General features: G+C 36.7%; 1 protein-coding gene across 5 annotated transcripts in view; it reads right to left on the minus strand.

Moving 5' to 3' along the window:
* Positions 1-23,881, minus strand: part of VPS13A (vacuolar protein sorting 13 homolog A) — a 103,636-nt gene that overhangs the window by 47,962 nt on the left and 31,793 nt on the right. For all 5 annotated transcript variants that reach the window (XM_039729562.1, XM_039729561.1, XM_039729563.1 and 2 more), the window contains exons 23-39: positions 22,306-22,444; positions 19,432-19,516; positions 17,569-17,741; positions 15,969-16,125; positions 15,530-15,609; positions 15,217-15,276; positions 14,981-15,137; positions 14,429-14,545; positions 14,244-14,347; positions 13,626-13,793; positions 12,670-12,977; positions 11,813-11,960; positions 10,751-10,901; positions 4,155-4,279; positions 3,279-3,448; positions 2,483-2,703; positions 1,090-1,322 (exon numbers count right to left, since the gene is read on the minus strand). In XM_039729562.1, coding sequence (XP_039585496.1) covers positions 1,090-1,322; positions 2,483-2,703; positions 3,279-3,448; positions 4,155-4,279; positions 10,751-10,901; positions 11,813-11,960; positions 12,670-12,977; positions 13,626-13,793; positions 14,244-14,347; positions 14,429-14,545; positions 14,981-15,137; positions 15,217-15,276; positions 15,530-15,609; positions 15,969-16,125; positions 17,569-17,741; positions 19,432-19,516; positions 22,306-22,444 — 2,596 coding nt within the window. The remainder of the gene's footprint in view (positions 1-1,089; positions 1,323-2,482; positions 2,704-3,278; positions 3,449-4,154; positions 4,280-10,750; positions 10,902-11,812; positions 11,961-12,669; positions 12,978-13,625; positions 13,794-14,243; positions 14,348-14,428; positions 14,546-14,980; positions 15,138-15,216; positions 15,277-15,529; positions 15,610-15,968; positions 16,126-17,568; positions 17,742-19,431; positions 19,517-22,305; positions 22,445-23,881) is intronic.

Genomic DNA, 23,881 nt, shown 5'->3' on the forward strand with positions numbered 1-23,881 from the left:
ACAGGAAAAGAGATAAGAGATTCCATTAAAGGATATTCCTGTAAGACGGAAAACTTGGTGCCCAATAGCTTTCTACAAAAAAAATAATGTTTATGCCACATTTGCCAGCCACAAAACCAGTAGTCAAACAATTTTGCATCATGGCTATCAATGCTAGCCCATCACTTTCTAAATTACTAGATAAATATTTTTAATGAGTGGAATTAAAGACTGTGTAAACCCAAGGAGTACACTGAGGTGCTATGATTCTACCTGAAACTGAGATGAAAGGGAAGCCCCAGTCCTTTCTGCTTACAGCTTTGGTCTTTCCTACATCACTCCATAAGTAAGAAGGCATTAAAAGAGAGCTGAAATGTTTTGCTCTTCAAAATTCATGCGTGGTCTGAGAACATGGGTAACTCTTGTATATGCAGCCAATTTGAATTTTTTCTCTGACACAATGATATCATCACAGTTAACTGAGGAACTGTCTGCTGTAGAGGCAGAAAAACTGTAAGCAGCTCCAGGAGTCAATGCAACTTTCACATGGACAGTAACTAAGAAGTCTGATTCTGTTGCCAAATATAAATAGGCAGCTTTACTATAACAGATCTACAGACCTTAACATGAAGGAATTTATGAATAGCATACAGTAAGTAAATGATTTCTCAATATGCATTTCCCTTTAATTTTTGGTGACACTATTACTCTCTTACATAGCTATTTAATACAAAGTTTTAGACTGATAGCACTCCAAATGTATTATATTGCATTTCACATAGCATACATTTACAAAATTCTTTTATAGGGGTTACATGGGATATGAAAGATAACTAACATTATACTTGTTGGGGCTCTGCATTGTAGTTTGTCATACAAAGCAAAACCCAATGCCACAGATCAAGTAGATGCTTTAGGCATATCAGACAAAAGAGAATAAAATCAACAAAATGTTAGCCACAAAATTTTACTTATACTCTAAATCTATACTACTATATTGTAGCATACATTTTAATGACGAACATTTCAGAAATTATCTGCATTTTAGTTACATGGCATCTTTTAAGTTACCTGGCACCGTTTAAATACACTGAATGGTTGCAAACTCACCGTAGTAATGTTCCCTTTCCTTTCTTCTGGAAGAAATGGACATGCTTTCATCTGTATTTCTCTAACAGCAGCTGTCATGTTGTACCTTTCAGGACTATTTTTAATGAAGACCTCACACTGTGTTGTAACCACCAATGCAGGAGCATCACTTCTTGTTAAATCAGCCACAAACACAATCTCTGGATTTTTAACAACAATATTCATTTCCATCGTAGATACAGGCTGCACAGATGCTTCAAAAATATAAATTACATTAGTTTAATTGTTCAAAGATTAAATCTCAATTATTTTCTTGTTGATTTAATTATTAATATAATTAATTTTTATCATTAATAACATTAATTACAATATTTTTAAAATTATTATAACTTATATGGAGACACTGACAATTTAGGGCTAAGATCTAGCACGACTAGTGTTAGCAAATCTGTAGATCCCTGCAATTGACATTTCTAGGCTCTTCACTGCAGGCACAAAACCATTTAATATCTAATTACTCTTGGGTACAACAGAAGACTCTCACATAGCTTCTCTGTGAAAATGGAGAGGGTAACTACAGTTGAATGGAAATGACAAGTATCACCGCTGCTACTATCTCTGACATTAACAAATCTATCAGCTTCACTCAATACCTATATCTGTCAACTGTGGTAAGAGTTTTACAAAAATGCTGGGCACATTTTCTGCTCTCTGGAATAGCAAACCCTCATTTTTCCACAGGACAATAATGCAGCATTACTGACGCAAAATATAAATACTTGCAATAAAAACATACTTTCATATAAGACTTCTTTATCTGTTCAGACTTTGATCATCAGCAAATAATCACAACAGGCCCGGCTGACAGGGACACAACTACAATACTTAGGGCACAGGAAAACAACACCAAAAGATCAGGGATTTGCTTTGGCATACCTGATGAGAACTGAGGCCTGGAAGCATAAAAAGAATATTTCCTGCTCTGATGCTCTAATGGACCAATTTTTATTATCAGGTATTCAAGCTAAAAGTCTGTTTGCTGATGCAGGAAGAAATGCACATAAGTGGACAACTGCAATAACATTTCTAAGCAGCAATATCAGGCAGGCCATTTCCACATGTAAGCACAATATATACTCCATTATTAATCCCATTTTATTTTAAACATACATTTTTAGGTATCTTCTTTCTCTAGTAAGACAAGACTTCATTTGGAAACAAAGACTAAAGGTCATGAATCTATTTCCATGATGCAAAGAAAGCAATATCAATGGTTACAAGCTGTTCTATACATATAAGCATAGGAAGGAGGATGAAGGAAGTACTGTATCTTTTACGAAGTATTACAATACCAAAATTAAGCCGATATTCAAATGCAGATTTTAAACTATTTCTGGTGTATACTGGTATATACCTTGGTCCTTTACAGGTAATGACTGTTTGAGATTTCTCTGCGCAGCAGCACTTTCTGCATTAGCCTTTAGAAATATATCTGCTACAGTAAGGAGAAACTCCATGCTTGCACAAAGGTATATCTCTTGAACAATAACATCAAGAACAGTGCCATCTCTCCCCTGTTTGTAATTTACATCCACCATAACTTTCTTTTCAAATCCATGTTTCATTTCCACCATTCTGAAAGACAGTTAAGGAGACATTTAATGAAACAATAAAAAGCCAGCCACAAATACTGAAAAACACTAAAGATTCTCATTCCAGATGCAATACATTAACAAGACTGAATTTAAAAAGCAATGCAAATAATTTTAGAACATGACTGATAAAAACATTAGTACAATTTTTTTATAACTTTAAAACCAAATGGAATCCCATACACTGGTAATTAAAGATGTTAATAATTTAACAAGACAAACCATCATATTTCCTTATTTACATATCAAAAGTACTACATTTTACTGAAGTTTGTTACTACTCATGAGACATCATCTGAGTCTTACTTAGAACTTCATTAAAGTGGAAAGTGGAATTGTTTTCTATGTACATTTATTAAATTTATATTTAAAGTTCAGTTTATTTCATGTTTTGTATCTAGCACTAGTCTCTCACAAAGATGTGTGGAACAAAAGGCATGTGAAACATATAAATGCACCCCTACACTAAAACAATTGTGGTTTTAACAGAATGCTAATGAAATGTAAACCTTATGAACTCTTTGTCTAATAAATAGTAATTTATGTAATATTACAGACCTTGGTGTAGCCTTCTGGATTGACTGTCTTTTATCATCTAAAGTACAGTTTGCCAGTTTGACTGAAGCATTCATTGAACCATCTGATAACATTTTCAGAGCAGCTGACATGAGAACTAATTTAAACTCTGCAAGCTTCAAAAGGTCATCTCTCTGATCCAAACTGTTAATCTGTTTAAATGAAACATTTGTAGATTTCATTATGGGTAGCAAAAATAATATATAGGTCTGATACACAGGTTTACTCTAACCGGTGGTATGTTCAATAATAATAAATTAAATAAACCCACTAATAATTCAAAAGACAACCACAAACAACAACATACAAGACAAAACTTCCAAAAAGCAAAGCTCTGCCCTTCTACCATCTTCCTAAAGCAAGTTAAGTGAGAGACCCAAGTTTTATTATAAACTACAAACTTTCGGTCAGAAATCTAGCAACAAGCTTTGTAAGTTAAATGCGAGATGAATATAAATGCACTCCTATTGTCAAATTAAAGAATTTAATTCTTTAATTCTCCTCCATTTTGTGTGTCCATGTACCCATCTCTACATGTAACTTATTAATATGTTTCATTCCTCTGCATATTTTTCTTCCCAAACTGTATTTTAAATTAATACAAATTTTCATCAGATTTTTAGTCAGATGACAGAAGATGCCATGTATTATGTGCTACCACTGGTTATTCTATTTCCTGTAGAATCTGCCAATCTGTGATTTAGATAAAATAGCTGTTCTCTCATTTCCATCACATTTGTTATTATTGCTAGAACACACTTTCTCTGTCATAAATTAAGCTATTCTTGCTCAGAATTTCCAGGACTCTAGGCAACCTCAAAGCTGCTGATTACTCTTTTTAACCAAAATTATACTTACCTGTTTTGAATTTGGACTATACAACACTAAAGTCAGAGAGTCAAATCTGAAGTCCAGTTTTAGTGTTGTTTTTATTTTCATAGGTGAATGCAATTCCACCACAGCTGATGTCACAACAGTTACACCTTTTAGGAATCAGAAAAATGGTTAATACTAAGAAAATTACCTGACTGTAAATAAGGAAAAAAAACCAAAACAAAATATCCTCACTTACGACCATAAAGACAGCAACTTACTTTTTTGTCCACATGTAAATCCACCCACACTCACCATATGTTTATCATCCTTTATGTAACTACTTTTGGCAAAATCACACATTTGGGAATATAAAACACTCCCCTCAAGTATTCTACATGACATTTTCACCATCTTTAAAACTCAAGTGTACAACTTCCTATTACAACTTCCTACTATTACACAGTACTGTGTGCAAGAGTGTTACAAAGAATACAAATTTATTTTGTCCTCATTTGTTCATTTGCCACATTGTTGCTGGTTTTCATATGTAATAAAGGAGTTCAAGAAAAGATGGTTTTCTTAACTTTACTTGCTTTTCTTTTTAGTGTGTACTGAGTCAATGGGCAGTGACATGTATCAAATAGGAACAACTTTCAAGGGTGTCATCATTACAACAGACAAACAGATCTAAATCAGAACAGCAAGGAAACCACCATACACAGGAAAGAGAGTAAAATGGTAGCTTTCCAAAGTCAGGATACTGACAAATGCAGTCAACAGACTTTTAAGTGCTGCCTTGCATTATGGCTGGGAAAACAAGACCCTTACATTACATGCCATGATCCAAAACTCACTATAGTGGCTCACTTGCTCCTATTAATTATTAATACTGTCAGATATAGCTCAAACCACAAGGTCCACAGGCAGTCAACCAACCTCATGAGCTAAGGACCCATCTAGCTACAGCAGCAGTAGTGGCTACAGTTGCAGGGCAAAATACCTCAAAAGACCCCGGCAGGGGGTTCCCAGAGTTGGGGAAATCCAAGGGATGGGAGAGACCTGGCAGGATAGGGAGCTCTTCTACATGGTGAGGGCCTTGCCAAAGCCAGCGAGGGAGATGTAAAAGACTCCAGGGAGCAGAAGAACTTAGAGCACAGTGAAAATGCAGGCAACAGGATACAGTACATCAGAAGGATGCGGCACAGCATTTGCTGCAGCAGTTCATGCTGGCAGGGCATGTAGGAGGGCAGGGTGACACTCCCCAGCTCCTGAGGAGAGCTCATCTGGTGGTTTAAACCTACCCCACGAGAACAGATGCAAGAGTGATCTCTATAAAGCCAAAAGCCATTGCTAGTAACACAGCAACTCAGACTGAGCTTCTCACAAGCATGCACCTGTTCAGGTCTGCAGCTGCAGGGAGTGTTTGAGCTACGCATCAGCACCAAAGGGCAGAAGAGACTACACTTGTGTGCAGTGGGACCAGATGGATGATGTACTAAGGCTTGGTGGCTGAGCTTAGAGAAGAAGTGAAGAGGCTGAAGAGTATCAAGGGGTCTGACAGAAAAATAGACTGGTGAAAATTCCTAAGACAAATGCAGGAAGTGGAAGCAAGTCAGAGGAACTCCAACACTCTTGTCATCAGACAGAAGGAGGGGATCTAAAAGACAAGGGGGAAATGCAAGCAGGTGCCTGCTGGGGGCAACAGGAGAATCATCTCCTTTGCCTTCACAGATAACCTTAGGAAATAGGTATGAGGCTCCAGAATCTGAGGGTGAAGCAAATGATGGTGAAGGTGAAGGTCTACCTGGGGAGTTGCCCAGAGCAAGTCAGTCAACCAAATGCATCACAATTTCAGGTTAAGAAAGAAAGAAAAGTAATTGTTGCGACTCTCTTCTGAACACCCTGGTAATGCAATTCTGTGTTACCATCAGAATTTCAGTTTTGCTCATCATGGGTCAGGCTATAGAACACTGAGCCTGCTGGCACGCACCAAACAGGGTCCTCCTGTCTCAAAGGGGAAAAAGGACTTTAGCTCAGGAATTAGCAGGGCTTGTTGAGAGAGCTTTAAACTCGATTTGAAGAGGAATAAGGACAGGCCAGGCTTGAGATAAGGTGTGGGAAGGGGAGAACTACAGTGTCCACTCAAGCAGTAAAAGGATGCTTACAAGAGAATACATTCAGTGAGTATAAGCATCCAAAGATGTAAGCAAAAGACAGACATGGGGGCATCCCTTTGCACAAGCAAATACTTCTATAATATGCCTGTACATCAATGCATACAGTATGGAAAACAAACAGGAGAAACGAGAAGTGCAGTCAAAGGACTTAGACCTAATTGCTATTACAGAGATGTGGTGGGATAGCTCATGTGACTGGAATGTTGTCATGAAGGGCTATATTCTGTTTAGGAGAAACATTCTATGTGAGGAAATACCCGGAATGTATCAAGCTCTGTCTTGCGGTGGATGATGAGCAAGTCAAAAGCTTATGGGTCAGGATAAAAGGGCAGACCAATAGGGATGACACTGTTGTGTGTGTTTGCTACAGGCCACCCAAGCAGGAGGAAGAAGTGAATGAGGCCTTTGACATGCAGCACAAAGCAGCCCCAGAAACACAAACACTGGTTCGACTTCAACTACCCTGACATCTGCTGCAGAGCCATCACTCTGAAGCACAAGAAAGGTTCCTCAAAAGCACTGAACACAGCTCCCTGTCATGGCTAGTGGAGGATCCCACAAGGAATGCTGTGGCTGTTTGACCTCACACTAACCCACAGGGAAGGCCTTGTAGGGGGTGTGAAGGCTGGGGGCAGCCTTGACTCGGTAGTGATCATGAGATTGTGGACTTCCATATTGGGTGAGGAATGAACAAGGCAGCAAGTAAGATTGCAGCTATGGACTTCAGGGGAAAGGACTTCAGGAGAAATAATTTTAGCCACTTCAGGGAATTCTCTTGGAAGAATCTGCAGGAACAGGCCGTGTAGGGAAGAGGAGTTGAAATTCAAGAATCGCCTCCTGCAGGCTCAAGAACTAGCATCCCAATGCAGGCCAGTGAGCAAGAAATCAACCAAAGGGGCAAGAGACCGGCCACAGATGAATAAAGAGCTTCTGCCACTATTCACACATAAGCAGGAAATACATAAGAGACGTAAGTTGGGTGAAGCTACTTGGAATGCATATAGAGGGGTTGTCAGGCCAGGCTGAAACAGTGAAGCCCAAGGCCCATCAGGAATTAGATCTGGCCAAGGATGTCAAGAACAACAAGAAGGGCTTCTCCAATAAGAAAAGTAAAACTAAGAATAACATAGGACCATTGTTAAATGGAGGGGACACTGGTAACAGAGCAAGTGAAGGAATTACTGAATGTCTTCCTTATATCAGTCTTCACTGACAAGACCAGCCCTCAGAAATCTCTGTCCCATAGGCCTGTGTAAAGGAATATTGAAAGAAAGCTTTTTCCTTGGTCAGGGAGGATTGGGTTAGAGAATACCTGTCAACCATGAGAGCACGGGCCCTGATGGGATACATTTATGAATGCTGAGAAAGCTGACTGCACACATTCATCTTTGAAAGGCTCTGGTGATTAGGAGTGATGCCTGAGGACTGGAAGGAACCAAATGTCATCCCAATCTTCAAATAGGGCAATGAAGGAGAACCCAGGGAACTACCAGCCAGACAGCCTCACTTCAATCCCTGCAAAGGTGATGAAGTGCCTCATTCTGAAGGCCATCTCTTCTATCCCCGTGAAAGACAAAAGGTGGTCAGGAGTAGTCAGCATGGATTCACCTAAGGGGAATCACGCTTGACCAACATGATGTCTTCTATAGTGAAATAACTACCTGGATGGATGAGGTAAGAGCAGTGGTTATTGTTTACCTTGACTCCAAAAAGGCTTTAAATAATGCCTCTCAGAACATCCTCACTGGCATACTTGGAAGTGTTGCTTGGATCAGTGGACAGTGAGGTGGTCAGGGCAGAAAGTTACAGACAGGAAGTTCCAAACAGAACTTCTTTACTGTGCAGATTACCACACACTGGCATAGACAGCCCAAAGAGGCTGTGGAGTCTCCCTCACTGATGATATTTAAGAACAGCTTGGACACAATCCAGTGTCATGTGCTCTAGGATGACCCTGCGTGAGCGAGGGGGTTGGACCAGACTGACCTGCTCTGGTCTCTTCCAGCATGACCTATTCTGTGATTGTGATTCTGTGAGATCCTCTAGACTGATTCAGCCCCCTGATTATTATCCAATTCTGTTTGTACAGGTTGGCAATTAAGAGGTTGAGGAAAAAAGTCCTACAGCAATTAGAAAGGACTTCAGGATGACCGGTTGAAGGCACGGGAGCATAAGGTGGTGTCTTTCTTGATCCCATCAGTAGCAGGGAAGAATGCTGAAATGAACAGGAGAACCCACCTGATGAATACAATGCATGAAGGCTAGTGACATCAGTGGAATTTTATTTTTTGACCATGAGGCAATTGATGTAATACCAGGACTGCTGGGAACAGATGAGGTTCTTTCATCTCAAAGGCGTAAAAACGATTCTTGCCCATGAGTTGGCATGAGTTAAGAGGGCTTTAAACTAGGTTTGCAGGGGGGTGAGAAGAAGACCAGGCTCACTTAAGATGAGCCTGGGGGTAGATGCCAGGGTTAGGAGTAAAATCAGTAGCCTAGCTGAAGTGCAACTACACCAATGCACACAATATGGGTAGCAAACAGGAGGAGCTGGAGGCCACTGTGCAGCAGGAAACCAATGACAAAGTGCAGTGGCATGAGCAGAGTGCTGCACTGGATGGCTACAAGCTCTTCAGTAGGGACAGGCAAGGAAGGAGAGGTGGTGGGATGGCTCTGTACATTAGGAAGTGTTTTGACTGTACAGAGCTCAAGGCTAGTGATGACAAGGTTGAGTGCCTGTGGGTGACAATCAGGGGGAAGGCTGAAAAGGCAGATATCCTGGTGGGAGTCTGTTATAGACCACCCAAACAGGATGAGGAGGTGGATGAACTATTCTGTGATGTGATGGTGATCTTTCATGATTATCAGCCCTTGTTTTTGTGGGTGATTTTAACCTGCCACATGTCTGCTGGAAATTGAACATGGGAGAGGAGGCAGTCTAGGAGATTCCTGGAGTGTGTGAAGATAACTGCTCAACACATCTGGGAAATGAGCCTACCAGGGTCCAGCTACCCTGCTGGAACTGCTGCTTACAAACAGAGTGTCTCATGGGAAACACTGTGGTTGGAGCCATCTTGAGCACAGCAACCATGACACAAGAGTTCTCAGTACTCAGGGGTGTCAACAAAATCTTGGACTTCTGGAGGGCAGACTTTCAGGACACTGGTTCAGACAGTCCCTTAGCAATAAACCCTTAAAACCAGAAAGGTCCACGAAGTCTGAATGCACTTAGGAATGAAATCTTACAGGCACAGGACTAGACTGTCTCTATGTGCTGGCCTGGCTGAATAGGGAGGAACTCAGGGGGAAAAGTGAGAGTTTATGACTTTTGGAAGAAGGAGCAAGCAACTGGAAGAAAAGTACAAGGATGCTGTTAAATCACATCCACAAAAGGAATAATCTCCACCCTTCACTGTGGAGGATGTGGAGGAGTACCCTGTCACCAAGGAAGAGGAAAAGGCTGAGGTACTTCATGCCTTCTTTACCTTAGTCTTTAAGAGTGAAAATGGTTATTCTCCAGGCAACTGGCCACCTGTGCTGATAGGGTCAGAGAGTGAAAGAAACCTGCTGCAATCCAGGAGGAAGTAATTAGTGACTGCTGTGCCACTTAGGTGTTCACAGTTCTACAGGACCAGACAGAATTCAACCTAGGGTGATGGTGGAGCTGGCAGAGAGGCTCACCAATGCACTCTCCATCAGGCTGAGGACAGTGTGTCTGGAAAGCTGCTCAGGGGAAAAAGACCTGAGAGTGCTAGTCAGTAGAGGCTGAACACCAGCTGTGCCCAGTGGCCAGTGTCATCCTGGCCTGTATCAGGAACAGTGTGGCCAGCAGGAGCAGGAGAGCAATTGTCTGCCTGTAGTCAGCCCATAGTGAAAGTGAGGCCACACATCGAACCCTATTTCCAGTTCTGGGCCCCTCATAAAACAAAGTCATTGAAGTCCTGAAACATGTCCAGAGAAGGACAAGGGAACTGTTGAACAGTCTGGAACACAAGTTATGAGGAGTGGCTGAAGAGATGCAGGTGCTCAGGCTACGGAAAAGGAAGGCTGGAGGGACCCTATTGGTCCCCACAACTACTTGAAAGGAGGTTGTAGCAGATGGGCAGTTGCTCTCTTTTCACAGACAGCTAGTGAGTGACAGGGTAAGATGATACAGCCTCAAGATGACACAGGGGAGGCTCAGGCTGGACATCAGGAAGAATTTCTGCTCAGGAAGGTGGTGGAGTAACCATCCCCGGATGTGGCACTTAATGCTATGGTTCAGTTGACATGGTCATGTTTGGTCAAAGGTTACATTTGATGGCCTTGGAGGTCTTTTGCTACCTTAATTATTTTGTGATTCTACAGCACTGGTATACACAGATGAATCTGGCATCCATTTTTAAATGCTATTCCAACAGAAGCCATATATTGACAATAATAACTAAAAATGCCAGATGATGTAATTTTAGAAAATATTACCTGCAGAGTGCTGAGAAGTACCATGCATTTCACTAGAATGACTAGCTGATGCTTTCGATTCTGGCAAAGCCGTTGATGAACCAGAGCTTTCGCCTGCATTTTCATTTAGTGTCCTCAGTATTGTGGTGATATCTTCCTGACTGAGAATGAGCTTTAAAAAAGATTGGAATGGAAATCAGAACAACTCTGTTCCTATAACTTTTTAATCTAAAATCTGAGCTTACTAGTAAACAGATAAATCAAATTAATCTCATCTGAGTCTGTGTTTAGGACACTTGAACATTTTTCTCAAATTCACACAACTCCTTACAGTAATTTCTAGGAATCAGTCACACATTATTTTGTTTTCATCTACAAACTTTCACTACCAAGACACAATTTAGAAACTGGAATGTCAGAACATGTACACATACAGTTTGACTTACAGTTTTTATCTGCAATTATTCACAAGGCACTTTTCAGTAGTACTTTACAGTAATACTTAAGAGTTCTATTTCAAAATCTGGCAAATTGGTTTTCCTCACACACTTCACAGCCTTTCTGTTTTTAATGTTGAATTTAAAATTATGTTCTGCTTAAATTTCAATTTACATTAGGTTGGTTTTTTCATCTTAAAATTAAATCACACTAGGATGAATCCCATCAGGCCTCGTAGATCTGTGAATGCCTATGTGGCACAGCAGGTGACTAATAACTACTCAGGTTTGTCATAGGTAAAAATTCAGCAATGCTATTGAACAAACCAATAAACCCCAACTTTTCCAATACTTCATTGACACTGAAGACACTGACAGATAAAGGCTAGAACAGAATAAGCATTTTTAACTAGCAACAGTAATTAATATTTCAAAGTCTGCCTGGAGTATCACAGATGAAATATAGGCCTTAAATTAGAACCAAAATCTATTAATTTCCTTTTCCCCTTTGAAACAACAAAAGCTGTTCTACCTCTATGTCTTGAAATCAAACAATAATTTAACCAATGAGCTTGGACTTTTATAGAGAAAAATTAATCTGTTTTCAGAATTATTTGAACAGCTGCTTTCAGAAACAAGTGCTTACATTCATAGGCTTGAGTCGGCCAGATATTTCAATATCGGGAACTTCATTATACCATGCAGCAGCTAAATTTCGTTCAACAGCTAGTTCCAGATTGACTGGCTGAAGCAACTGTACTTCAGTTTGCAAAGAATCTTGCTCATAGTAAGATCTGTAAAAAGAAGCAAAATACTCCCAGCTTTTACATATTTCACATTCTAAAAAAACACATTTCTGTCTTTTCCTCATCCTTTTAAATAATGCTATAAAACTGCCTTTATATTACTCCAAGTAGCTCTAGTTGAAGCCTTACTCCACCAAGCAGACCTCCTTCCTCTGCAGGGTGGAGTATCAGGCACATACCAAGCATGCAACACACAAACTCTTACAAGTCAGGACCTCTTACCTGCTCTCCAGTGGAGAGCAATTCCTTCTTTCTTCCGTACTCTTCAACTGTGTTTGAAAAGTCCCTTCCATTCCCTGTCCCTCCATGAACCCCCTGCACCAAGGACGATTTTCAAACAGTTCTTAATGGCTACCTAACTGAGGACCTTTGCTGCTATGCATAGCTTGAAAACCCCATCAAAACAGTCTAATACAAATAAGTATAGCCTGTCCCAAAGTAATGAATAATGCATAACTCTATAGTACTACACAATTCACCCTGAACAAACATTTGCTTCTATTTAAAGATGTGCAGATTGCTCTTTTCCTAAACCATACATTTTCATTTAAAAAAATATTCTTTTGCTGTTATATTCCAAGATAATAGTCTGTTAGTCACCAACTATTAACTAATTATTTAACTACTCCTTGAAGCTCTCTAACTGAAAAATCCCAAAAGGATTAAATTAATTCTAAAAATATTGACATCACATTACCTGTATAACTTCAGTTCACTCAATTTCACCGTCATAGAGTCAATAACAGGTGGAAGAGTACAGCGTGTTTTTGTTTTAGCAATAAAGAATCGGTTCTTCACAGTGATTAGACCAAGATCAGCCACCAGGACATTTGCAGACATTGCTGACTGTGGAATTATCACAACAGGTGCCTTGATATTGATATCCAACGCCAAACGGGAACTACGCTCCGCTAACTCTTTTACACCTGTAGCTGCTTTCTCTGCTGTTCGAACAGTTGCCTCAGTGAGAGCTTCCTTGGCAGCTTGAAAGTTATTTATAAAAGCCTAGGAAAGGAATGCAGACCTCAGGAATTAATTATTAAGAATTACAGTACTTCAAAAACACTATGAATCATAGTTATTTAAACAGCAAACCACCCTAAAATGTTATTTTTGCAATACATTTCGTCCAAATTCTTAAACGGGGAAATCTTCTCTCAAATATGATAAATTATGTATATATAAACAATAAATTCCTTACCAAATATTTGGAACATTAGATGATAAAAGCAATGACCTTGTAATATGACTTGTAGGAATTACATTTTATTTAATCATATGAGCAGCAAAAGATTGATTTACTTAACAGCATTTATGGAAAGGGCATTAATTTTCATGGTTTCTTACTTATATTTCAGTGTTATAAATAATGAATGGTATGTATATTTAACAGCTGTCATAAACCTTCTAAGAAAAACATTATTATTAACAATAGTAATGTTTTTTGCTTACTTATCTGCTCCACAGTAACAAACATATGTAAAAGAATAATAAACATCAAGCCCAACCATCAATCCTAGTAAAGTTTTTTACAATAGTATATAAAAGCTCTTACAGAAATGGACACCACCCCATATCAAACATCTTATCCCTTTCTTGCTCTGACAACTTCACCTGGATGACAAGAAACAGTACCCAGAAAATTAAACTTACCAAAACAGATGAAACAAACTTGTTGACAAAAACTACTTGAATACACCCAACAGTTAGGTAAATACGATTATCAACAACATCCATATTTGTATATGCAATGCCATCTGTAGCATTCACATATGATACCATTCTGAAGTTGAAGACTTCTTTTTCTGTGATGTAAAGAGCCTTAAAGACAAAAAAAAAATCAAACAAAACAGTATCTTAGCTGTAGAGACTTACATATTGAAGAAACTTAACTTCAAAACAAAATGTAGTACTCACACCTCCAAGACATTTTTACTTCAAGTATCTCAACAATACATGAAAAAAAATCAAATCTTAAAAATCCATTGAAATAGCTGAAAATATTCAACTAACATCTCAGCTTGAATAATTCTCTTCACAAAAGTCAACATAAGAGACACAATGAGCAGCTAAATATCACAGTTGCACAAATTAATGTCAGTCTAATAATTACTGATTGTGGGTGCAAAATCAATCTGTCATATAGAGAATACTATTCCCAACAAATACATAAAACATGACTGAAAAAAATCACAGTAGAGAGTGGAGTCTAAAAAGTAAATTTAAGTTAGCATGCATTAAAAAAAATCAACAACACATGCATGTGCCTACCTTTTTATACAATGCTTTCTCATCAGAATCCATAATACTGATATTCTTCAATTTTGCAGTCACATCAGTCGCTGCTTTCTTCATGATCACTTGGCTATCCAGACCTCAAAAACAAGACATACACAATCCATACACTATAATGGTTACAAAGTTTTGTGCTTTTGTGATTGAAGTTTTGTTCCTACCTTCAATGTGAATTTCAGCTATTCTACGGTTTTTCTCTCTGATAAAAATACGCAAACATGATAAATCCGCACAGACAATGAGGTCAATAACATCTTCACACTTTGATTTTTTTGATGCTATGGGAAATAAAAAACAACAAAAGTTACCATTCTTCAAAGAGGACATGTACTGTTTTGGTATCCCTTTTAACTGCATAGCAAGCAAGAGGTTAATGCTCCTCAAGTATAAGATAATAACCATAAGGCCATCAAATGCCTTAATTCATACCAGGAAAAAAAAAAAACCTAATAAAAAACATGGCAACAATTTATGGCTTTTCTATTTACATTGACTTAGTGCATCCAATACATAGCAAATGTATGCTTTGACCTATATGTCAGAAAACTTCACATGGCTAACGATACAACCCTATAAATACATATAATTTGAAGCAAAATTTCTCATATCAAACATCCTTGACAGGCTTGCAAAAATATAAAGTACATTTGTTTTATTTCTTACTTAAGTGAAGAGAGAGGAATGGAATGAGGAAAAAAAATAAAGAAACTCACTTAATTTTTTAAGAACATCCTTCTTCTCCTCTGTTTTTTCATGGACTGGTTCTTCTACAACTTTAGTTACTTGTTTAGGCAGAAGATTATTCAGATAGTTCATAGCATTCAGCAGAGCTTCAGTATGCAAATGAACATCTAGAGAAGAAAAGTTCACCTAAAAGAAAAATTTTTGTTTATCCAGTATGCCTCTCCTCCCAAACTGAGAAAATTATGTTAAAAAGAAGTTATCATACCTTTATTTTTTGTAGAACATTCTGACAGACAGTTTTCAGTTCTGGTCCCTTAATATCAGTCTATTTCATCAAAAGTGCACAAAAAACAAACAAATCAGAAGTTTGTAAATTCCATTTAAAAAATCTTATTTTCAAATCCACTACAACTTAAGATGTAAAAGTTTTTCTGTTGAAGGAGCACACATACTGCACACCACACTCAAGATGTTAAAAACATCAATAAGTAAGGAAAAAACCTTCAACCTCTGGTGCATATTAATGTGATGTTTATGACAGGCTTACAATTCAAAATCAAAGTCTACTCTTTCCTAACCTTGGTATACTCCAGAGTGAGAAGATCATCTTCTACATTGTCCAATGTAGTAATTACGTAAACTGGCTTGTCGTTGTCATCTAGAAAAACCAAGAAAACAGAGAATACAGAAAATTACTTATCTTATTAAAATCATCTTTATCTATAAAAGGCCAACTAGGCTAGTAGCAGCATTGCTGCTTAATCAAAAAACCTCTTTTGCAGACATAAAATAGTTAAAAGTCTACAATCTACAATCTCTACAATCATCATCACCAGAACATATATAAATAATGGATGAGCTAATAAATGGATGAGCTCCTGATTTACTTGCTCTCAGTCCTTCATTTTAGTTAGGAAACAAATCTTCCTTATTTGACAAAACCCCTACAGAGTTTTTAAAGACCAGTTCACAGTGTTATTTGTGAAAAAATTCCTTGACCAGATTATATATAGTTACCAATATACTCCGGGCACAGAAGACAAATTTCACGAAGGAAAGCACTCCCAGTCATGTCAAATGTTCTCATTTTAAGTTCAGTGCCTAAGCCCAAAATATCAAGCTGGAGCACAGGCATCTCAGTATTTCCAGTAAGACGGCATAATTTAATTAAGACCTAAAAAAAGAACCAAAACACATAAGGGATTATAACAAGTAAGAAAACTGCTTAGTTTTTATACAGGATATAATATATTTACATTTTATTGGTTAATGTCTACTTGTGTATTGATAATTTAACTCTACACAGCAAATGCTTTGAAGAGAAATAATTAAACAAGCAGTACTGGTTGCTGTTATTATAACAAAAACTTCAAACATACATGTATGTAACACCACAGTAACAGTTACATGAACTAATTTTTTTTTTAATTCTGTACAGCAATGTTCAATACAGTCAAAATTACATTTTCAGTCAGCACGAAGTGTTTACTACTTTCACTGGAATTTCTCTGAGTTCTCCTGCTAAGAGTTAGATTCCCAAGCTGAATGTCTGGCAAGAGGATTTACTATATTTTCACCAATGCATGACAATACTGTTTTTAAATAAATAGGTAGCTGAGCTGTTGTATCTGATTTTCACAACTAAACAAATATATGTATTCTTCCTTTCCATGTAATGCTGTCTATAAATAAGAAAAATCAAAACAAAACCCAGTAAGCAATTTTAAACTATGAGAACAGCAGAGGTGATTTCTAACAGATTCCCAAAATAATTTTTTCTTAAAGATTCTAAGTTAGTTGTCATTAGAAAATGACCAAAACATGGCATCCTCATTTTACACTAGTTATTCTAAATAAGGTCTTGTCATCACATAAACAGTACATTTCAGTTTTATTTGTAGCAAAGGTGTAGTATATAGTATGCTAAAAGTTGGCTGTGGTGTGTTAACGACATTCTGTAAGCCCTAGCATAAAACAAAATTTAAGTAGTTAACTGAATTAGTATGAATTATTTTTACAATAAATGTAAAGTAAAATACACTGAGTTCAGGAATAATAGTGCCATAGTCACGATCATCTGACAGTGTTAAGAGGTCACCTCTTTTACAAGAACTGATACACTTAGCAAGTGTTCTAGCATTTGGATAAAATACTGTTTCCCCCCTAAGCCTGAAACAGTAAGAACACAGAAAACTCTTCATAATGAAGGTGTTACAGATTTACATGTGTAGACAACAGCATCTGGGAAAAACCAGAAGAGAAAAATAAGGTGCTTGTTACAACATAAAACATTAAAGAAGTTCTCCCACTGACCACAGCAGTATCTGGAAAAAAGATGCCACAAGCACTTATTTAGCTAAAACAAAGATGTAATGTGGTTTCTGAGACATAGGTAAAGAAAATTCAGTGACAGAGTTGGGAAATCAAGTGGATAAATCACTTCAGTGATGACAAGGATACAGAAGCACAATTACAACTTGGACAAAACTCTGCATAATAGTTTCAGGGAAAATTGGGGAATGAGTATATCTGCACACATGGAATTATAAACACAACAAATGTGGAAAAAAATTAGAGTCCTGCTGTGCTTCAGGGAAATTTTAGAATGTAATTTTACCTCAGCTACTTCAAACTTTAGCTGGAAATCTGTCATATTTTTCAGAGATTCCTGTTTGTGTAAGTTTTTTCGCCTTGTACTGACAGTCTGCTTGAGGGAATCGGATGAGACTTCAAAAAATGGCACATCTTCCACAGGACTGCTTAGTGCATCATAAAATTCTTCTTCTGATTCTAAGGATTAATTCACAACAACATTATATATGCAGTTTACACAGCCAATATTTTACAGTATTATGACCTAGAGTTTTTACATCTCCATCTATAAAAACTTAAACATACAAGTATCTAGCTGACAACTAACAACAAAATCAGTTTCCATAACCATCTCAATTCCTGCCTCCACAATTTTACACCACACCTACAGCTGTCTCCATCATGTTGTCATCAACTTCAGATCTCATTAGCTTATTCCTTTGTCAGCATTCTCTTACTTCTGGCTTTGCAGAAGACACCACAATCAATGCTTTGTCTTGCCCTCGGTGTGACTTAACAGCTTAACTTGTCTGCTGATCAGACTGCTGTTGACAGTACAGGAGCCTTGCCCTCAGTATCAGCCATGCTACTTGGGATTTCTCGCTGCTTTAGATTTCCCATTTCAGAGAGACTTCTAACAACTATCAAGCTATTAATCTACTTTACATTAATGCAGAAATATAACCAGGATAAATAGATTGCACTGTCTTGTGAAGGTCTTCTTCACCTAAAACCCATAAACACTAAAGTATAAGATAACTGTGGAAGAAATATCCTTCTAAAAAACTCAAGAAATTACATGAAGTATTTTGTAAAGCTTAAAAGTAGCCCCGAGATTTTGGAGTGTGAAGATAGAGAACTAACATAAATCACTTAAAAGGACTGTACAGCTGTATGTGTAGTATAGATTAAAAATCAGGCTTGATTCAAACCTAAATCTAGCTATTACTTTCTCAAATTACTTGTTGCCAGCATGCATTCTCACTTCAGCATAGTTTTTAAGAACTGAAAGCCATTCCACACTATCTTTGGACACTTAAAGGAGCTTATAAAAAAACAGACGAAGATACACAAATACATATTTTACATATACTGCATGCACACTGAATTTAAAGCTATGAAATAGACATAATAACTTTGCTGATAATTTTTCTAGTGTTTGCTAACCACAAAAATCATTAACTTGAAAAAAGTGTAGTAGTCTATTTCTCCAGTTGAGTGTTTTGGCATCACAAACATGACTGACACTGAAATAACACTGATATATTTGATTATTTGTCTAATGTAACTGCTAGATGAAATGTTAGGATCTAGCTAAGCTGTTTTGAGCAGCAAGGCAGTATCGAACACAACTGGTTCTCCCACAGGCAATCTTCTGCTTTATCCAGTACAAAATGTTTGTTTATAAAAACACAGTAGTTTCTAATGGTTATAATTGCCCTACCTTGTAATTTAAACAAATCCACCTAAATAAGAGAGAAATCCCTCACCATAAGAAAATAATTAAAACCATCATCAGAGGACTAAGTATATGCTACAGCTAAAAATTTCGTATTACTTCAAATGCCTGAATACAGACTTGCAATAACATATGCTGACAAAAACAAACTCAACAAATTTTATATACCAAACAAATTTTCCTGCTATACCCTCAGGAAGGGAACGATACAAACAAGCATATAGAATTTTATTGCTATGAGAAAATACTCAAGTAGTTTGTACAGTATCAATTATAAGCTAAACAGAATAACACTACTCAGCCCTCAAGAACTTGAAACAAAGCCCCATATCCTTGCTTACAGCAAGAATAATAAATTAATTCAAAGAACTCAAAAACTCCTTGACTTGACCCACTTCTTAAACAAGACTTTAAAATAGATTATACTACCTGACTCAGCAAAAGAATGAAGATCCAAAACAGGATACGCGCCTTGAGATAGGTGTGGTGCTGAAAGCACAGGGGACAGTGTAGCCTGAAACAGGAGATATCATAAAATTTTTTCTTGTATTTATTGGTTATGCTATTGCATGCATATCTGTTGCATCCAAGTTTTACAACTTAGGGAAACTTAGCTTAAGTGCAATTCAGTAAACATATTACTAAAATTATAAGCATGGAGAGAAATGAGGCCTAAAATAGGTACAAGCAGCAGCTTTTGAAGGTATGTGAAATGCCACTAGAGTGCACTCTAGAACAGGAATCCTCCACTCCACGTGGTTTCATATATAATATAATTAAATGCTCTTAGTAAAGGTATCCAAAAGATTTAGTTATCATCAAGTCTCAGAAAGCAATCTCAGCAATCTGAGTTTGTAAAGAATTCTCACGTACAAGTTCCGCATGCACATGTATTATACATGTGCCTTGCTCAGAGTATCAAAGTAAGAGAACTGTGCACTGTGTGCCCTTTCTTCTTGAGTGCCTTTGGCTCTGGACTGCACAGTTTACAACATTTTTTCCCTGCACCACCACACCTACTCCTCTCTCTTGTTACTTACTGCACCTTTCAAAGCTCAGACTCAGACAATTATTCACAACATCACAGTATCAAATCTATACATTACAGCAACAAGAACACTCATCTTGAATACTGTTTCCAAGGCTACATGTTTCATATCACTCTCAACATTCCCATATCTCTTAGTCTCCAGCCTACATAATCTGACTTTATTGAATATATTCTTGTCTACAAGTAATAAATAGACAAAGTATTTAAGAAATATGTGAAAACGTCTCATCTGTAACACTTCCACATTCTATAACAACAAGGAGAAAAAACTGAAATTTGACTTCATAGTACCAAATCATGAAAAATAGATGTATACAGTCAAGTGTCTTCTTGGACTAAAATGCTGAGTGAAAAAACGTAGAAGGATCTGTTCCAAAATATCTTCTGTTTTCACAGCTCAAGAACACTTCCACCACTAACTCAGAACATAAAGAAGAGAACAGCACTCTGACAAAGGATTTCACATTCTTTTCAGTCCAGAAATGATGGGATGTTAACAGAGTTCAGAAGAATTACAGCTGTAGGGATGAAAGCATGGTAGTATACCTGCTACCATCAAAGCACAAAATCACTCAAATTAACTGAATTTAATACCAGCAATTAAAGTCTGTCATGTTCTGAAGTAAACAGAAGCTTGAGCAGACAGGTTTAAGCCTAAGTTTTGATATGGATTCACATATAACCTAAATATATTTATACTTGGTCCACAGTCTTTCCTCACTTCATCCACTGTATATCACAACTAATGTACAGGCAATATTAACTACTTCAAGGTCACTTAAAATAGCTCAGACTTAACAGTTAAATTCTGTAATCAAATTCAAGTTAGTCAGTGCTATAAAGCACAGGACAATGTGCATCTTATACACGCAAATTCTACTTATGTAAAAGTAAAGACCCAATACCTACCCTCAAAAAAAGTTACTCTGTGATTAGTTGCACAAAACAACAAAGACTAAGGTGGCTTTGGCTGGGTATACTATTAGTATATGAAGAGTCAAAGAAGTCAGAATTAGCTAAAATTTTAATGGCACCACTAAAGAGATGGCAAGAACCACATGAAAAAAAACACTCTTCACTGTAGATATACTTTCAATAGGTATGTATGTCTAATCTATTGTTAATAAATATTATGCTAATATAACCGACAGAAAATACCAAAAGCTTTCCACAACAGCGCAGAATAATTTGTATAAAAACGGAAAGATCGGAAAGATAATTATGAAATAATCTAAAAAAAAAACAAATACAAAGATGAACACTATTCCTGTAGAATTAAGTTCATGAGTTAGTAAATAACAGATTGTTAGAAGTATTTACAAATGACAGAAAAATAGAGAGCCAAATTTTGTGTTTGGCTTTTAAAAGAGTACACATACATTCTAATAATAGGACTGCTTTACACATATGTAAAACATAGCCAGATCACAAGGACTAGTCAAGTCAAAAATTAGTAACTAATTTTTGTGAGTTAATTTCCTAATTTTGTTAAGAACAGCTCAAAAGGTGAAATATATTTTTCAGGAAAAATAAAAAGGGGACAAACTTCTGCCCTGAAGAAGGTATAAAACAGTGACCCAAACCATTTTCACCAAGGAAAGGGGGTGGTGAAAAAGCAAGAACCACTCCCCAAACTCCTAATTGATACAAGAGCAAGGAAAAACTTCCACCCCTGAGCTACATTGTATGAAGGACTTGAAATGGGAAAAGCACTGAGGTCACCTGAAAAAAACCTGCTACTTTTTTGAGGGAGGCATTGTTCATAAAACAGATAGTTAGTGTTTTTTGCTTGGCTTTTGAAACTCTCATCTAACATGACATAATACTTGAACTTCAAAAATTCCAGCATTTTATGTTTTCTTCACTACACAAAACAGCTGAACCCAAATTCTGCAGCATTATGATACATTTGTAAATTTGAAGGTACAATAAAACTAATCAATAAAACTGAGTATGTTTATTAGTCAAGATTATTATGAACTACAAATTAATTCTCACAGTAGTAAAACTCTGAGGGATTCTATTTTGAACCCAAACACTTGACAACTATTTCATAATTATTGGCCAAAGTAATAAACTAACTAAACAGCAAGAAAATTTTCTACAGCTTTAGAGAAAAAGCTAACTTTTGCAAAAGGCACAAAGTCAATGCTTGTCCATCACTTTCTTGTGAACCTTTCAAAACTGGAATGCTAATATCAAGAAGGCATTTTTCTGATAGTTTGTAATGAAATCTCTTTTAAAAATCTTACCTCGGTCATTTTTGGAGGAGAACTGGTAGCAGGTGCACTTTCTGGCTTAGGAATGCTATCAATTAGCTCCAAGATACTTGTCACCTTCTGGTCTGATATTTGGATAGAAAGTAAAGGCAACTGTCCTGACAGTTTGAACCTGTTTTTTAAAGAACCAAAGTCAAAAGTTCCACAGTTAATTAATCTTAAAATTTTCCAATCAAATTTCAAATTATTTTTCTGAAAACCATGAAAGTCTTCTGGGTCTGAAAATTCTTTATCTAACCATAGCATGTATTGTGTATATATACATATGTGTATATATATACATACACATATGTGTATGTGTATATATATATATATACACACACACAGTATACGTGTGTATATATATGTACATATATATATATACATATATGTACATATATATGTACATATATATATATACACATATACATATGTGTATGTATATATATATACACACATATGTGTATGTGTATATATATATATATACACACACACATATATATGTGTATATATATACACATATATGTACATATATATATGTACATATATATATACACATATACATATGTGTATGTATATATATATACACACATATGTGTATGTGTATATATATACACACATATGTGTACGTGTGTATATATATATATATGTATATGTATATGTATATGTAACCCTTCTGTTCCACACAGAAAAGTTACTTGATCAGCAACCATCAACTTAATAGTGTAATCTGTATTCCATTTACTACAAAGTCTTGTGGATCAGGACTACAAATAGTACTAATAACCATTTCCAGTTTAGTTACATAAGGCATAGTTTCCTTACAATTAGAAACTATGCCCTCATGTTCATGCATTTAATTTAATTACTTACAATAAATCACATAACTGAGCTTTTACAAAGTATTTTACAAAAGAAAAGGTGGAGGCATTTTTGCATATGAATGTTTAGGGCTCAAAACATAAAAAAAAATGCTTCCTTTCTCATGTATAGTTCAGCAGACTACAGCAGTAGTCTAGATATTTAACAAAGGAATAAACATACAGCAATACGGGGTATAAAAGAATAAAATAACCATCTTTAAAAATGAAAACAGTAAAACATATTTTAAGTGTAATAGAACAGGATTTGGCCAAAAAAGAAGTAGAATCACATCAAACATTCACACTGGTATTTTGAAGATTTAAAACACTACTTTGTTTTTCATAGAAGTGAGTGTAACAGAAGCAAGCAGAAAATTTGCTCAAAGAACATACTGTGTTTTTATTACAACTTCTAGCTAGAACCGATAAATAGGTCTGTTCAACAGGTAACAGGGAACACCAGATGCTTAATGCATAGTGTGTGTGCTACTTAATGCTACTTTCTTCCACTTTTGAGGTGCTTAACTCACACCGGAGTCTTCAAAACGACATAAAATGTAAGACTGAAGATGACGTGAGAATAAAAAGCTCCATATTTTCAACCCATCTCAGCTAAACTTGATACTATGAGAGTATCTGAAAAAACAGTTTCTGACACTTAAGCACACAATTGTACACGTTAGACTGTGGCAGTAACTAGTTTTCTT

Source organism: Passer montanus, unplaced genomic scaffold (assembly GCF_014805655.1).
Source record: "Passer montanus isolate IOZ18808 unplaced genomic scaffold, ASM1480565v1 scaffold7, whole genome shotgun sequence".
Taxonomy (NCBI): Eukaryota; Metazoa; Chordata; class Aves; order Passeriformes; family Passeridae; genus Passer; species Passer montanus.